The sequence below is a fragment of the Macrotis lagotis genome, chromosome X, assembly GCF_037893015.1.
Source record: "Macrotis lagotis isolate mMagLag1 chromosome X, bilby.v1.9.chrom.fasta, whole genome shotgun sequence".
Lineage (NCBI taxonomy): Eukaryota > Metazoa > Chordata > Mammalia > Peramelemorphia > Peramelidae > Macrotis > Macrotis lagotis.
The window spans coordinates 175,602,836-175,621,455 of record NC_133666.1 but is presented as its reverse complement, the minus strand read 5'-3'; the positions used below and the strand labels follow the sequence as shown (position 1 = coordinate 175,621,455).

General features: G+C 35.0%; 1 protein-coding gene across 5 annotated transcripts in view; it reads left to right on the top strand.

Moving 5' to 3' along the window:
- The window catches only part of SLC35D2 (solute carrier family 35 member D2), an 83,173-nt gene extending 67,683 nt beyond the window's left edge, over positions 1-15,490 (top strand). For 2 of the 5 annotated variants that reach the window (XM_074204495.1, XM_074204492.1), the window contains 4 exons: positions 1,897-1,964; positions 5,538-5,616; positions 7,535-7,617; positions 9,744-15,490. In XM_074204495.1, coding sequence (XP_074060596.1) covers positions 1,897-1,964; positions 5,538-5,616; positions 7,535-7,617; positions 9,744-9,861 — 348 coding nt within the window. In that variant the 3' untranslated portion in view covers positions 9,862-15,490. The remainder of the gene's footprint in view (positions 1-1,896; positions 1,965-5,537; positions 5,617-7,534; positions 7,618-9,743) is intronic. The other 3 variants (XM_074204494.1, XM_074204493.1, XM_074204491.1) reach the window with 2 other exon arrangements.
- Positions 15,491-18,620: the final 3,130 nt, after the last annotated feature.

Below are 18,620 nucleotides of genomic sequence, written 5' to 3'. Positions count from 1 at the left end.
AGTTCTCTGCTACAAATAAAAGTGCTATTATAAATTTCTTTATATATGTGAATCCTCCCTTTTTGTCCTTAACCTTCTTGGAATATCTGCCTAATGACTCTATCCTAGGGTCAAAAGATAATGTGCAATTTATTGATGCTACAAGTATAACTCTAAAGTTCTAATATATTTAGGAGAATGATTTTACTCTGCAGGACAGAACCAATTTACAACTACATCAATAGTGAATTTCTATCCCTGTTATGCCACAAACCCTCTATTTTTATTTTCCTCTTTTATCATTTTGATAATCTGCTGAGTATATAATGGAAAGTCACAGCAATTTTAATTTGCATTTGTCTTATTAGTTGTTAGAAATATTCTTTCATTTCCTTATTAATAGTTTACATTTCTGCATCTGAAAATTGCCCATTCATATACCTTGACCACTTATGTATAGGGGATGACTTTTGTTTTACAGCTTTCTGGCTTTAGATTGTTTATAAATCTTGAGTATTAGACTTCTATCAGAGAAATTTGCTGTGAATTTTCCTAATTAATTTTTCCTTTCAGCTCAACTGCATTTATTTTGTTTATGTAGAAATTTTTCATTTTTATGTAATTGATGTCTATTTTGTCTTTTATGATAATCTTTATCCTTTTTTAAATCAAAGTTATCCCTGCTCCCAGCCCTAAAGTTTTTATGTATAATTTGCTATTCTTTTTATTTTATTTTTATAGGTTTTTTGTTTTTAAAATATTTGAATTTTATTTTTTCAATTACATGTAAAGATAGTTTTTTTAACATTCATTTTAATAAGATGTTGAGTTTCAAATTTTTCTCCCTCCCTCCATTCCTTCCTTTTTCCCTCTTCAAGATGGCAATTTAAGCATATTTCCACCTTAGTCATGTTATGAAGAAAGAAACAGAACAAAAGGGAAAATTCACAGTGAAAAAAATAGTGAAAATATATGCTTTGATCTGAATTAATACAACATTTTTCTTTCTCTGGATATGAATGACATTTTCTATCACGAGTCTTTTGAAACTATCTTAGATCATTGAAGTACTGAGAACAACTTCATAGTTGATTATTGCAGTGTCACCATTACTGTTTACAATGTTCTTCTGATTCTGTTCACTTTACTCAGTATCAATTTATGTAAGTCTTTTCTGTTTTTTTCTGAAAAATGCTGCTCATCCTGTATTATAGCATAATAGTACTCTATTGCATTCATATATCATAACTTGACATTTCCCAAGTTTCCATTTCTTTTCCAACACAAAAGCTCTAGTTATATGAAAAACAACTGCTTCCTTTTTCCTCAAAACTTTTATGTGTAGACCATGTGAAGTTTATGACATTTAATGTTTGTAAATCTAATTTCTTTTTTTAATTTTTAATTTAAGATTTTATTTATTTTGAGTTTTACAGTTTTCCTCCAATCTCACTTCCCTCCCCCCAACACCCCCACAGAAAGCAATTTGTCAGTCTTTACATTGTTTCCATGTTGTACATTGATCCAAATTGATTGTGATGAGAGAGAAATTATAGCCTTAAAGAAGAAACATAAAGTATAAGAGATAACAAGATCAGACAATAAAATAGCAACATAAATCTAATTTCTGACAAACCACTTTCTAGTTTTTCCTATCATTTTTGTCAAGACAGTCTCTCATTTTCTAGTTAATGTAGAAAAGCATATTAAGGTTTAATGCTATACCCATAATTCTGAATATAAACATCTTCGCATTTCAGAATGGTTATTTTATAATTACATTGAATAAATTTTTATAGTAGCTGCCCCTTTTAAATATAATCTATAATTTATATATTCTATTTAATATAATCTATATAATCTATAATATAATCTTATTCATCTAACCATCACTTTTGTCTACTTTCTAAACATTAGGCTACTGAGTTCAGCCAGTGGAGGAACATTTTATTTATCGTGCAGTTTCTTCTTTCCTGTTTGCTGGGGTAAGAAGCCAAAGAAGGCCTCACTTGGTATTTTTGGAGTACTTTAATTTAAATGAAAATACAAGATTATGCTGGAAAACACATTTTTAGAGTGGGTTAGGTGTCAGAAATAAGAAAACAGCATATAATTTTTATCTTTTCTGATTGGTCTTTTTTTCATTTATTTGGGGTTTTTTTGCAAGGCAATGGGGTTAAGTGACTTGCTAGGTAATTATCAAGTGTCTGAGGTCAGATTTGAACTCAGGTCCTCCTGACTCCAGGACCAGTGCTCTATCCACTACACCACCTAGCTGCCCCTGGTCTTTTTTTTTGTAATTACCTTTGGTGGGGGGAGGTTGTGAGTCAGTTGGGGTCAATTAACTTGCCCAGGGTCACACAGCTAGTATCAAGTGTCTGAGACCAGATTTGAATTCAAATTTTCTGACTCCAGAGTCAGTGTTCCATCCACTTCACCACCTTAGCTGCTCCTTTATAAATAATCTTAAGAGAAAACATTTAGTAGAAATTTTAGCTTGTGAAGACCAGGAGAATTTCTGAAATTTATATTTGTAGAAAAAATGAATTTAGGTATAATTATAGTCATAAGAGAGATGAAAAGAATGGAGTTTTAGTATTTGGTTTGTGAATTGAATCTCAGTATATGCCACTGTATGATCCAGTAATCACAGATTGTAAGAGATGACACTTGGCTTCTATTCTTGATTGCTAAAGGCTTTCAACATAACCTTGAAAAAATTGCTTAATCTTCTCCTTCATTTAAAACAATAGAATTTTTGAGTCAGAGGGGATCTTAACCCCAAACCCTTCATAAATATAGATGAAACTGGGGCCCAATCAATCAACCAAAAAATGTATTAAGATCTTACAATCTGACAAATTCATGCTGTTTCAAGTGTTGATGATAAAAATAAAAAGCAAAAAAAAATTCTTTATTGTCAAGGAACCTATATTCTAAAGTGAACAAGCTATTCCAGCTGTTTGGAGAGTTGATTTAGTCAGCACAATCTTCCAAGGGAAAAAAAATATATATATATATATAGGAAATTTTTAGTAGAAATCTTAATGATGATCTCTAATGTTCCTTTCAGCTCATGATTCTATATGAACATGATTCTCTCATTGAATCTATTACAGTCTTTCATTTTATTGGACTGATTAATCCATTGACATTTAAAGTTATGAGATTATGTTTCTATTTTCCTTCAGTTGTCTTTTTTTGTTAATTTGACAGTTTTTGATTACTCTTTGTCTTTAAAGACTGTATTATATACCTCCAGTCATTTTTACTTAATATACTTGACAACCTGATTTTCATAGACTTTCTTTCCCCTCCATCCTCAAATTTCATCTTCAATTTACCACTCCTTTATTTTCCAATTTATTAATGATTTATTATTTCTTCCTTTTAGTTATCTAATTCTTTTCTCAGTTAAGTAAATTCACCCTTTCTCTCCTTCCACCTTTGTACACTGTATATAATACTACAGTACTTGTAGCAGTCTTTGATCTAAATAGTTCAAATTTACTCAAATGCTGCCTTTATGACTACGAAATGAGAGTATTGTATCAATGTTTTACTTGTCCAGTGAGAGAATCTGAGTTGCCTATAAGATAGTCCTCTTCCTGGGTCAGCAGCCTACTTGCCATCCACTTTCTCCCTGATGGATACATGAGATAATATTTATAAAGACTGCAGTATATTCATTGACCACCAAAAAGTCCTTTACTTGTGAATATCTAGACTGCTTTTCTATCATCACAGATACCTTAGTTTCAAGTAGTGACACTAGCTGGGTTTAGAAATATCTTGAGATGAAAAACATTATTTCCCAAAATACCGAAAAAATGTTATCTATAGCTCTAGAATCCCTTGCTCTATTTTCTTCTTTACCTTTCCCCCCTTTTATGGGTTCAGATGTTCAACTTACTTATGATCAAACAATTTGTTGAATATAGAGAACATGAAAGGAAAAAGTTAAATGCACATATACAGAACCATCTACCTCCTCATATTCTTTCTGCTTACCCCTCTCAATTCTTCAGAGGTAGCCAGGAAAATTGTGTACCATACTTGCCTCGGAATCATGGAAAAGAGTAGGTGGTATCTGGGACCCCAATTCTTGATCGGGAACTATACCAGAGAAAACTATACCAAAGAATAGTAAGAAAATCAGTATTTTCCTCCTGTTCCCTATCCTAATGGGAGTCATAGTAGGTTCTAGTGAAGGAACTTGGTATTGACATAAGGACACCTCCAAATTGCAGGTCTCCTACTTCTGAAAACCCAGAATTCTCAGACAACAGTGGCTGTGCATTTCCCCTCTACCCTGTCTGGTGATTACTAAGTCAGAGAAATAGGACAGGTGGAAGGAAGTGAAAGGCAGCCAAACTCACATGCAGTTGTTTAGGATGTTCTAACTATTGTCACCTGGCTTCCTGCCTATCCTGGATGTGCTCTCTCTCTGACACTTAAAGGGAAGAGCAATTATCTGACCTGCAATGCCAGCAGTCTCTTTATCTCTGTATCATCATCACGAAGATCACTTCAGGCCCAGAGTAAAAATAATGCTAATTAAAATAGATGAGGGTAAATGTGTGGGCATAGTTTGCACGATGATATTTCTTGTCAATGTAAAATATGTTCTTTAATGGTTTTTGTTTTCTGGAAAGAGCACTAGTTTGGGAATTGAAAGAACTTATCTAAAATCTTAACCACTAATTGCCTAAATAATTCATCCATTATGGAAATATATTTCCCCTTTCTAAGAGTGTCTGGAAGAACCTGATTTCATCCTTGATAGGACATTTATATATGTTGAAATTTCCTATTCTAGTTCTATTTGTCCATAAACATTTCTTTTGTTAGAAGAAATAATGACTAGATAGTTTCCAGTGCATTCTGATGATGGATGGATTCTTTCCATCTCTCTGTGGCCTAGCTCAAAACAAGTGTCCATACATTCTAACTATGGGTCAATGAGATCTAGGATTGTAGTTCTATCACATCAGTAAGTCTGGAGTATAGATCACTGTCTTTGTTTTATTCAGGATCATGGCTAACAGGAATGGGTAGGTACCCTTGCAGTCCAGCATTTTACAAGATAATGAAAATGTAGGGCACATATTGTGGACAAAATAAATCTTCTAAAATAAGGATCTCATTTTTAATCATACGTTTTTAGCTTAGTCTTCTCCACTTTCTCTACTTTCCCAATAACCAAAAAAGGAGTCACTTTTTAGGAAACAAAATCACCCCATCCTTAATCTGCTCCAAATGATTTTTAGGATCTTCTCTGTTTTTTTAAATCCCTTTCCTACTGTCAGTAGATGGGCTAATGGAAATTGTATGTTTAGAAGATAGGCAACATTTTCAAGAGAGGATATAGACAATACATAACAGAAAAATTGTTCCTGAAAAATTCAGAATTTACTTAAGTTGTTTTTATAAATGGATCTTAAACATCTCAGGACATGAACTTTTTTCCTCCAAAGCAGTGATAAGATGATAAGTCATTGTTGAATATATTCTTGACTTTGAGTTCCAGGCATGTATTTACTTTTTTCTTGTTTCAGGTTTCTGTTGATGTATTCCACGGTGCTCTGTAGCTATTACAATTCTGCCCTAACAACTACAGTGGTGGGTGCTGTTAAGGTAAGTGAAGATACTAAAAAAATCTTGGAATGAAGAATTAAATAGATTAGCTCATTTGGTGGTGACCCTAGGAATTTTGAGCTAGAGACTGAAATTATTTCTAGAAAATATTGAAGTGAGCTAAGAAAGTTTTGGTTGTTGAAGAATTTTCCTTTAACCCTCCTTCCCCAAACAACATGTGAGAAAATTCCTTAGTCAGCTTGAGAGGATTACAGGAATGTGATTATGGGACACCTCATAAAGAAGTAGAAATCAGAATGACAATTTATCTGATAAAATATAACTATTTTAAAATTATTAAAAATTATGAAATATTTAATAAATTTGTGAAGAATTAAATGAGCAGAATCAGAACAATTTATATGATAACATTATGACAAATAAATTTGAAAGTTGCAAGAATTATGGTCAACATGATGACCATTCATGATTCCAGATGACCAATCACGAAATATATTATTTCAGCTCTTGACAAGGAAGTGATCAATTAAGAATATAGAATAAGACATAAACAGATATAGGTATGAATATAGATAGACAGAAACACAGATTCAGATTAAAATACAGATATAAATATGGATATAGATATATATTTAAAATACAGCCAATATGAGAATTTGTTTTGCTTGACTATAGCTTCCTGTTATTCTTTTAAAACAATTTTTAATTAAGGGAGTTAGAGCATGCAACAGATGTGGAATGTTGCATCTCCTTTCAGGTGAGATCACTATATTTGCTTGGACTACTGTATCACTAATTTTCCTTAAATATTTTTCTTTGTTACACAGAGAGGGAATAATCTGGAAATGTTTGTAATGTAAACACAAAACCAATAAAACTTTTAAAGCAAAGAATAAGGGAGATATTAAAGACTTTTTCTAGTACATACACACACACACACAAGAGTAGTAATCTCAAATGGCTTGTTTTTGTTTCTTTGCTTGATTTTTCTTAAAAGTTTTAGGAGAGGGGCAGCTAGGTGGTTCAGTGGATAGAGCACCAGCCCTGGAGTCAGGAGTACCTGAGTTCAAATCCGGCCTTAGACACTTAATAATTACCTAGCTGTGTGGCCTTGGGCAAGCCATTTAACCCCATTGCCTTGCAAAAAAAAAAAAAACCCTAAAAAAACAAAACAAAAGTCTTAGGAGTATAACTGGATTGATTATTTCATTCAATCACCTTATCTTAAAATTAAGTATAAAGTGTTAAACTCCTGGTCCTGCTTGCTTTATTTTTTATCAGTTTATACAGTCTTCCTAGGATCCCCATTTATCCTTTATTATTACTTCTAGCATAATAGCATTCCACTTGTTCAACCATTCTTTAATTGATGAGCATCCCTTGAGTTTCCAATTCTTTGCCACCACAAGAGCTGATATATTGTGTACATATTTATGTATGTGTACATGCATATTATATATTTATGCATGTGAGTCTTTTCCCTCTTCTTTGCCTTCTTTGGGTTATAGATTTAGTAGTATTCCCTATCCTTTCAACAGATAATGTCACATTTTTCTTCACTGAGAAGATAGAAGCCATTATTTCTGAGATCTTTTAGCCCTCTCTATACTTATCAATAATATTTTATAATTATCAATTAATTTCTCTTCCAGTTGACAACACGACCCTTAATTTGTTTCCATCTTTGGTTCACAAGTATAATGTAAACTCCTTGAGGACAGGGACAGTTTTTGTTTTGTCTTTTATTCCCATTGCCTAGTCTAGTGCCTTATATGCCTAATATATGCTTTTGAATGTAATTAAGCCATAAGTGATAGGGGGAAAAGATAATAAAAATATTTTCAATTTCAGGATTTATAAAAAATGAATTTTGTCTTTTCTTAAATTCATTGTTTCTTAAGAATTGTGTATGTCCATTATTATTAATGTGCACCAATCCTCTCTATCTTGCTTTCAGAATATATCCATTGCTTATATTGGGATGTTATTTGGTGGAGACTACATTTTCTCTGTGCTAAACTTTATAGGACTTAATATTTGGTGAGTATAATATTAGGTGGACTTATAATGGTAAAAGTATATGAGTAGAGAAGGAGAAATGACAAGCAGGGATAAGAAGAAACATGAATGTGGGGTATAAATGATAATTGAATGAAAAAGCATTTGCCAAGTTATACACATATGCATACACACACACATATGTATATATAAGGCATTGTGCTAGGCACTGAAGATGCAAATACAAAAAAGAAGATAATTCTTGTCTTTTGTGAATTTACATTCTATTGGTAGTTTGTATATAAAATGGTTATTTGGAAATTTGAAAAAAATTTTCTTCCCTTTTAATTACATATTAGTTCCCAGGCTTGCCCCGCCAAAACACTATTTAACCAATAATGTAGCTAGTAATTACATCATTACCAATTGTAACTGTATGTCTCTGGGAAATACATTTAAAGTTGCACCTCATGCAAGGGATATATCCTGGCTGTGAGGTAGAGGAAAATTTTCTCTTCTTTATCTCCTTCCTAAATTGCTTGATAGTGGAATCAGAAGCTTTCCTAGTTCCAATCCACTGTTGGCAACTCTAAGACCTGGGATGGAAATTGAAATAGTGCAATGAGTGAAGATTCTGAGGTAAAAATCAAGAAGGGGACTTTGTGAGAGGGTAGAGTGAGAAGTAGGGTACAGTGGTACAGTGGATCAGAGTGTCAGGTCAGGAGTCATCAAGATTTATTTATCCAACCTCCAGATATTTAGTAGTTGTGTGAACCTGGCAATACATTTGAACCTGTTTGCCATAGTTTCCTTACCTGTAAACTGAGCTGGTGGAAAGATAAAACAATATCTTTGTCAAGAAAACCCCAAATGGAGTCACAAAGAACAACAAAAATGTTAAGGAGTTAGGTCAAGAAAACTGTTGGGTAAAATCTGGGATGGGGTGGGGCAGAGCATGGCGGGGGGGGTAGAGTGGCATCCTCTGGTGCTTTCCTTGGACCTTCTCATCTAGGCAGTCTCAGATACTGAACTGCATCTCCTGGGCAAGTTGAGAAGTTGGAATAGCAAAATGTTTTCAGTGGTAGTTCTAATGTGGAAAGGCCAAGAAAGGAGGAAAACTCAAGCAAAGACAGAATGGGAAGGAGTTCCTTTGGTTACTAGGCTGCTTAGCAAATTGAAGGGAAAGACAGAAACTGGGCAACTGTAGGCTAGGTTTGGGTGTGTTTATTATAGTTGTTGACCCTGAACTAGTTTCTATAACTTAATTTAATTTCATAATATAACCAAACCTTTGCTTTCTCCAGATACAATCATTTTGTTTGTTACTCAAGTTATCTGCATCTGTAGTCTTCTGTGTGTTTCATTTGGAGAATAGTGTACATCTGAAGCTGAGGAGTTGGGATCTGAATTACTTTCTCTTCTCTTTGCAAATAATTATAGGCAAATTATTTAATTTTTGTGTATGCCTCTCCTTTTTTTAAGTGAATGATTGAGTTCTCTGGTTTACCTCTTGCCAATAAGAGGCAGAATGGCCTCTTATAATGAAAAGAACACTAAAGTTACTCTTAGAAGATCTGGCACCTTATTTCTGCCACATATGGACTCAGTTACTTTGGGCATGCTGCTGAGGCCAGTGCTTTGTAGCTATAAAGCATATAAATATAAAACACTGTGGCCCAATAGATAACAGTTGACTTTGGAGCTATAAAAATCTGGACTGATATCTCACAATTGATGAGTCACTTATCCTCTCTGTATTGTAAGCAACTCTCTTAAGGTTGTAAGATGACTGAAGAAATTTTCTTTTTTGAAAGTACCCAATACTAAATGAAATCACAAATCTACACTTTTTCCTTTATGCTGCTATTATTAATTCTGGAAAGTACTTTGCTATTTCAAATAATGGTGTAATGAGTATGTAATCAGCTGTTTAACTCATTATACCTCTTAACAAAAATAGCATTTTTTCCCCTAATAAAGCTGAAAATTTACAATGAAATTCTCAAAAAGATATTTGAGGAGAGAAAAAACCTGCAATGGTACACAAACCAAACTGTTAAATTCTGGAACCATGGAGTTCAGCACACATATAAAAATTTTCAGGATTTTTGTTGGTTCTGATTACATTTATTCAGATATTTATTTACATTTTCTCCCTTTCTTTTTAGTATGGGAGGAGGAGTGATGTATACATTTTTAACATTACAAGGCTCAGAGCATCCTAAACATCGAGTGGATGAAGAAGAAATACCTTCTGATGCAAAGCTGGAATCTGCGGTTGCCTGATGGATTGACGGAGCAGAGGATAGAAATTCACAAAAGGGGAAAATAAACCTTTTCATGTAAAGCATATGACAGAAGGTTTATTGAATGAAAAGAAAATCTACCTCACCTATCACTGTGTGGAAAACTATCTGAAAGTAGATTTTTTCAAAATAACGAGCATAAAATAAAATTTTGGTTTCAAAGGGAAAGTATTTCTAAGAGAAAATATGTAGGTTGCTGAACCTGGTATGTTTTCTTGCCTAAAAGATTTTCTTCATTCTATAACTTCAGATCTTTGGATAGAGACATCAGCTTCATTGCCATCATTGCCTGTATTTCATCTAAGAACAGATAAAAAAAGACGGGTAAAGGTTTTGGTACTAGGCAATTTGCCTTTTATTACAGGGATCCTTGAGAAGGTACCCATAAAAAGAAATCTGTTTTAATGGAAATATTTTCTAAGAGTGATCACCAAAATTAGCAAATGAATTACCCTTTGGAATCCAATTAATTTTGTGTGTATGTGTAAGCCTACCTGGCAGGATGTCTTTCTTTTCTTTAAAAATAGAAAGAAAAGAAAGACTTTAATGCTACATATTATTGCAGAGAAAGAAAAAGAAGGCATAGTCTGACAATCATGTTCAGTAGGAAGTACTTTATATGTATTATCCTCATTTTCCAGACTTTTAAAAAAATAGAAAATAATTTGGTAGAAAAATATACTCAAGGTTTGAACTGTCAGATTTAATAGCTTATTAGCTCTACTCATCTCCTTAAAGGTCTTCCCAGAGTTTTTTAAAAATTAAGATTATTTTGATTTTTACCAAATACATACATCCTTTTGAATTTCTTGACTGTTCTATAAACAAATGAAGAGAAATCTATTGAAATATTTGCCAATTTGGAAACCTGAGTGATAGCCTTAACTAGTTAGGTGATCTTAGAAAAATCACTTAACTTCTTTGGATCTCAGTTTCAGAGACAAAAGGATGAGGGAAAGAGAAGAAAAGAGAAAATGGGAAAAGTGGTTTGAGAAGATTGGTGGTTCTTGCTTTGCATTCCAGGAACTTGGTTTTTTTAATATTTTAATAATTGGATTTCAATACAATTATTTTCCTTTGTAATCCTATATTCATTTTATGCACTTAAAAATATTGCTTTGAGAAGGGTCCTTAGGCTTCACTAGACTGTCAATGGTGTCCATGACACAAAATAGGTTAAGAATACTCTTAGACTATATAATTTTTAAAGGGTTCTAACATTTTGGGACATCTCTGATCCTATAAAAGTATTTTAAATTAAATTTCTTAAAATGTTCAGGATGATTTTTGCATTCCAAAGCTCTTGTAAATTGAAATTCTTTGCCTACTTCAGTGATCCCAGTGACTGTTTTTTTTGTTTTGCTTTTTAATTTCTTTTATTTGGCAAACCTACTCATGAATAGGGTTAGTATTTTAAAACTTCTATATATTGACCAGCAGAGGTCACTCTAAGAGCATCTTAGCTATCTCCTGTTTAGACAAAGTTTTATTTGGTACCATTGACTTGTCCAGTTGGTGGAGGCAAAGTACCAAGTTTCAAAGCTTTTCATTAGAATGTCTGCCCCTTGTTATTCATGTATGTTTTATGAAGTCTGGAACATGAACATGAATGTGTGTGTGTGTGTGTGTGTGTGTGTGTTACTCCTTTTTTGAGAGCGGGTGGGAAGATTGCTCTAGAGGAAAGGAGGGAAATCTGAGTATTTGGAGAAGGAAGTGTTGACAGTTTGAGTAAATTATATAGGTAGTTCAGTGGATAAAGCATTGAGCATGGACTCAAGAAGACTCAACTTCATGAGGTCAAATACAGCCTTAGATACTCACTAGCTGTGTGTTCCAGGAAAAGCCATTTAATGTGTTTGCCTTTTCTTTATCTGTAAAATGATCTGGAGAAGGAAATGGCAAGTTACTCCATTAACATTGCCAAGAAAAAGCCCCCCAAATGGGATTGCAGAGAGTGGGACATGACTGAAAAACAAGTAAAAATGATCCTTTTTCTAACTAAAAATTAGTAATCACTACTGATTGACTTAATGATGAATGTTAGTTTATTTCATATTTGGCATATATTTTCTGAATGTTATATTTTAGCCAATAAAATGATGTAGTTTGTTAATTGGTGAATTTCTTCTATTTTTCTTGTCCATTTTTGGTATTAATGTATATTTATACATATATCCTGAGTCTTGTGAAAATAGAGAAAAGGGATTGTTAGAGTAGCTGCAGATCAGTCAGTGAGTCATTTATTAAGTGAAACATTTATTAAAGACCTATTATGTTTGCAGACATTGTGCTGAGTGCAGTTGTGGCCAAAAAGTCCACTATCATTATCAGATGTGGTCAGAAAATCCACTATCATTATCAAAAAAAGGAAAGGTAAAAATCAAATTGGGTGTGATAAGAGAGAAATCATATCCTTAAAGAAGAGACAAGAAGTCTAAGAGGTAACAAGATCAGACAATAAGATATCTGTTCTTTTCTAAGTTAAAGGAAATAGTCCTTGAACTTTGTTCAAACTCCATAGCTCCTTATCTGGATACAGATGGTACTCTCCTTTGCAGACTGCCCAAAATTGTCCCTGACTGTTGCACTGATGGAAAGAGCAAGTCCTTCAAGGTTGATCATCACTCCCATGTTGCTGTTAGGGTATATAGTGTTTTTCTGGTTCTGCTCATCTCACTCAGCATCAGTTCATGGCAAATCCCTCCAGGCTTCTCTGAAATCCTGTCCCTCCTGGCTTCTAATAGAACAATAATATTCTATGACATACATATATCACAGTTTGCTAAGCCATTCCCCAATTGAAGGACATTTACTTGATTTCCAATTCTTTGCCACCACAAACAGGGCTGCTATAAATATTTTTGTACAAGTAATGTTTTTACCTTTTTTCATCATCTCTTCAGGATATGGACCCAGTAGTGGTATTGCTGAGTCATAGGGTATACAGATTTGTGTAGCCCTTTGGGTGTAGTTCCAAATAGCTCTCAAGAAAGGTTGGATGAGTTCACAGCTCCATCAACAGTGTAATAGTGTCCCAGATTTCCCACAACCCTTCCAACAATGATCATTATCCTTTCTGGTCATATTGGCAAGTCTGAGAGGTGTGAGGTGATACCTCAAAGAAGCTTTAATTTGCATTTCTCTAATAATGATTTAGAGCATTTTTTCATATGGCTATGGATTGCTTTGATCTCCTCATCTATAAATTGCCTTTGCATATCCTTTGACCATTTGTCAATTGGGGAATGGCTTTTTGTTTTAAAAATATGATTCAGTTCTCTGTATATTTTAGAAATGAGTCCTTTGTCAGAATCATTAGTTGTAAAGATTGTTTCCCAATTTACTACATTTCTTTTGATCTTGGTTATAGTGGTTTTATCTGTGCAAAAGCTTTTTAATTTAATGTAATCAAAATCATCTAATTGGTTTTTGGTGATGTTCTCCAACTCTTCCAACTCTTCCTTAGTCATAAACTGATCCCCTTTCCATAGATCTGACAGGTAAATTAGTCCTTGATCTTCTAATTTGCTTATAGCATTGTTTTTTATGTCTAAGTCCTGTAACCATTTGGATCTTATCTTGGTAAAGGGTGTTAGGTGTTGATCTAATCTAAGTTTCTTCCATACTAACTTCCAATTATCCCAGCAGTTTTTATCAAAGAGGAAGTTTTTATCCCAATTGCTGGACTCTTTGGGTTACTATAATCATCTCTTGCTTTTACACCTAGTCTATTCCACTGGTCTACCACTCTATTTCTTGGCCAATACCAAACAGTTTTGATGACTGAGAGATTTATTCTCATTTTGTATTTGTCCAATTGAGGATCTGAGAGATTTATTCTCCTTTTGTATTTGTCCAATTGTACTTTCAAAGGATTTGTTTTCTTGCTGCAAGGTATTAATTGTCTCTCCCAAAATTTTAAGCTCCTTCCTTATTTCTTTCAAGGAAGTCTTTCTGTGCTGAAGACCAGATCATATTCTCCTCAGAGGTTCTAGGTCTTTCTGAGTTAGGGTCTTTCCCTTCCAAGAATTTTTCTATGGATCCACCTTTCCGCTGACCCTTCTTCATTTTGCTAAGACCTTGAGTTGGGGAGGGGCTGGTTCACAGGGGTTTGGGATCCCTAAAAGCTTTACTCACTGAGTGCAATTTCTCTGGCTGGCCAGTAGGAGGTGTTGGTTGCTTTCTCTGGAGTGTCTGTGACCTTGATTGAGGCCTTCTCCCTTTGCTTGAAGGGAGGAGTTGGAGCTATTGAATTCCTTTGCCTTCAATCAATGGTGCTCTTTACCCTGGCCTGAGGTCATTTGTCAGCTGGGCTGGTTTTTCTGCTCACACACCTGGACCTGAGGCAGAAGTAGTCTGAGCTGTGATGGAGGCATGGACTCTGAGTTCCTTAGAGCAGAGGAGCCCAGGGATGGTGTCTGCAGTTCTCCTGCACCAGAACTCTCCCCCCAGCCCTGTCTGCAAGCTTCTGGGGGACAGCACCACACCAGTGCCTCTGCTCCCTAGTTGACTCAAGCCCCTGCCATCTAGCCCCACCACTGATCCAGCAGGTCTGGCTCTCAGGCCCTCAGACTCTGGGCTCCAATTCAGTTGTTAATCTGGTTGATCCAGGGCTGATCCTTCCTCTGAGCCCAGACTCACCCGCCGGAATTCATCCAGTGCGGCTGGAGGACACAAATCCTGAGGTAGATGCTCTTTCTTCTGGCTTTTCTTTCTGGGTTTTGTGGGTCAGATTTCTTTTAAGAGGTTTGTTTCATATGATAGATGGGGAAAGATCAGGAGACTTTAGAATTGTGTCTGTCTTCTCTCCACCATCTTGGCTGGGAGTCCCAGTCCATTAGTCTTTACATTGTTTCCATGGTATACATTGATCTAAGTTGAATGTGATAACAGTGAAATCATATCCTTAAGGAAGAAAAATAAAGTATGAGATAGCAAAATTACAAAAAAGAGATAATAGGGTTTTTTTCTAAGTTAAAGATAATAGTCTTTGATTTTTGTTTAAACTTCACAATTCTTTCTCAGGATACAGATGGTATTCTCCATCACAAATAGCCCCAAATTGTTTCAGATTGTCACACTGATGGAATGAGCAAGTTCATCAAGGTTGATCATCACCCCCATGTTGCTGTTAGGGTGTACAATGTTTTTCTAGTTCTGCTCACCTCGCTCAGCATCAGTTCATGCAAATTCTTCCAGGCTTCCCTGAATTGCCATCTCTCCCAGTTTCTAATAGAACAATAGTGTTCCATTACATATATATATACCACAGTTTGTTAAGCCATTCCCCATTTGAAGGACATTTACTTAATTTCTAATTCTAATTCTAATTCTTTGCCACCACAAACAGAATATTTTTGTACAAGTGATGTTTTTATCCTTTTTCATCATCTCTTCAGAGTATAGACCCAGTGGTGGTATTGCTGGATCAAAGGGTATGCTCATTTTTGTTACCCTTTGGGCATAATTCTAAACTGCTCTCCAGAAAGGTTGAATGAGTTCACAGCTCCACCAACAATGTATTAGTGTTCCAGATTTCCCACATCCCTTCCAACATTGATCATTGTCCCTTCTGGTAATATTGGCCAGTCTGAGAGGTGTGAGGTGGTACCTCACAAATGTTTTAATTTGCATTTCTCTTATAAGTAGTTATTTAGAGCAGTTTTTCATATGACTATGGATCACTTTGATTTTCTTATCTGTGAATTGCCTTTGCATATCATTTGACCATTTTTCAATTTGGGAATGGCTTTTTTTTTTTGAAAATTTGACTTAGTTCTCTGTATATTTTAGAAATGAGTCCTTTGTCAGAAATACTAGTTGTAAAAATTGTTTCCCAATTTACAACATTTCTTTTGATTTTGTTACAGTGGTTTGGTCTGTATAAAAGCTTTTTAATTTAATTTAATCAAAATTATCTAGTTTGTTTTTTTTTTCATTTTAGAAAGATTTTATTTTGAGTTTTATAATTTTCCTCCTACTTTTGCTTCCCTCCCTCCACCTCCCATGGAAGGAAGTCTGTTAAGTCATTATATTGTTTCCATGGTATGCACTGATCTAAGTTGAATGTAATGAAAGAGAAATTATATCCACAAGGAAGAAACATAAAGTATTTGAGATATCAAAATTACATAATAAGATATTTTTTTAAGTAAATGTAATAGTCTTTGTTCAAACTCCACAGTTCTTTCTCTAGATACAGATGGTATTTTTCATTACAGATAGCCTAAAATTTTCCCTAATTGTTGCACTGATGCAATAAGCAAGTCCATCAAATTTGATCATCATCCCCATGTTGCTGTTAGGATGTACAATGTTTTTCTGGTTCTGCTCATCTCTCTCAGCATCAGTTCATGTAAATCCTTCCAGACTTCTCTGAATTCCCATTCATCTTTGTTTCTAATAGAACAATAGTGTTCTATGACATACATATAACACAGTTTAAGCCGTTCACCATTTGAAGGACATTTACTTAATTTCCAATTCTTTGCCACCACAAACAGGGATGCTATGAATATTTTTGTACAAGTGATGTTTTTACCCTTTTCCACAATTTCTTCACGGTATAGACCCAATAGTGTTATGGCTGGATCAAAAGGTATGCACCTTTTGGTTGACAACTAGTATTTCTGACAAAGGACTCTCTTTCTTTCTCTCTCTCTCTCTCTCTCTCTCTCTTCTTTCTTTTCTTTCCTTCTTTCCTTCTTCTTTCTCTCTCTCTCTCTCTCTCTCTCTCTCTCTCTCTCTCTCTCTCTCTCCCTCCCTCCCTCCCTCCCTCCCTCCCTTCTTCCTTCCTTCCTTCCTTCCTTCCTTCCTTCCTTCCTTCCTTCCTTTCTTTCTTTCTTTCTTTCTTTCTTTCTTTCTTTCTTTCTTTCTTTCTTTCTTTCTTTCTTTCTTTCTTTCTTTCTTTCTTTCTTTCTTTCTTTCTTTCTTTCTTTCTTTCTTTCTTTCTTTCTTTCTAAATGTGGTTAAGTGGCTTGCCCAAGGCCACACAGCTAGGTAATTATTAAGTGTCTGAGGCTGGAATTGAACTCAGGTACTCCTGACTCCAGGGCCTGTGCTCTATCCACGGTGCCACCTAGCCGCCCCAAAGGACTCATTTCTAAAATGTATAGAAAATTGAGTCAAATTTTTGTTCTTTTTTTTATATTTATTTTTAAAAGATTTTATTTATTTTGAGTTTTACAATTTTCCCCCAATCTTACTTCCCTCCCCCTGCCCCTGACAGAAGGTAATTTGTCAGTCTTTACATTTTTTTCCATGGTATACATTGATCCGATTTTTTAAAATTATTTTTTAATTATATTTATTTTATTTTTGTACAAATTATTTTTATACATTACTAAAATATTCCTGTTTAAGAATAAGCATAATACCCCCTCCCTCCAAAAATATAGACCCTCATGAGCAATAAAGTAAATAAAAGAGGAAAAAATTAAAATTAAAATTAAACAAAGAATAATAATAAGGGCAACTAGGTGGCATAGTGGACGGACCACCAGCCCTGGAGTCAGGAGCACCAGAGCCCAAATCCGGCCCCAGACACCCAACAATCACCCAGCTGTGTGACCCTGGGCAAGCCACCCCAAACCCATTGCCCTACAAAAACCAAAATACAAAAAAAATAAAATGATATTAATATTAATAATAATAACAATAATAATAATGATAAGGGTGGCCAGATGGTGCAGTGGACAGAGCCCCAGCCCCAGTGTCAGGAGCACCTGGGTTCAAATCCGGCCTCAGACACCCAACAATCACCCAGCTAAATGGCCCTGGGCAAACCATCCAATCCCATTTGCCCCGCAAACACCCCCCCCCCCCATAATAAAAAATGTGCTTCAGTCTGTGTTTCAACACCACCAGGTCTTTTCGCAGGTGAACCACATTCTTTTTTTTTTTTTAAATCAAAGCCTTTATTAAATGTCCTTTAAACAGCCTGCATCTAACCCCCCTCCGACATTCTTCAGGATCACAAAAACTATTCCATATCTTTCCACTGTTGCCATTGCTGATTGCAACTCCCTCCTTCTTACTTCCCTACTACGATACACTATATTTCCTTTCTCCTTTCACTCTGTCCCTCTTCTTAAATGTGCTCTAGAGTAGCTGAGTGGCATAGCAGACTGATCACTGGCCCTGGGGCCAAGAGTCCCCCAGTCCACATATCACCCCTAAGTCCCATCAACCACCCGGTCCTGTGGTCCCAGACAGGCCATCCAATCCCATCCCTTGCAAGAAGTAAAAAAGAAAATGTATTATATTTGACCACTCTTCCCCACGGTCCACTCTCTCCTACATCACTTACATTCCCCCCCCTTCCCTCACCCCCCTTCTCTCCTTCTTACTCTAGAACCAATCTTATCCTCTCCAAGACTTTTTTCTCTACACTGTTTCCAGTTATTTCAATAAATGCTCACCATTGGACATATTTTTGAGATTTTTCACCATTCTAATAGTTCTTCTCTTTGTATAATAATCACAATAATAACAATTCACATTAACATAATGTGTTACTGCTTGCAAGGGCAGCTAGTTGGTACAATGGATAATTGACAGACTTGGAATCAGGAAAACATGAATTCAAATCCAACCTTAGAAACTTATTAGTTCTGTGACTATGAACAAATCACTTTAACCTCTTTAGGCTTCAGTTCCTTCATCTGTAAAGTGAACTGGAGAAGAAAATGGCAAATCACTCTAGTACCCTTGCTCATAAAACTCCAAATGGAGCCACAA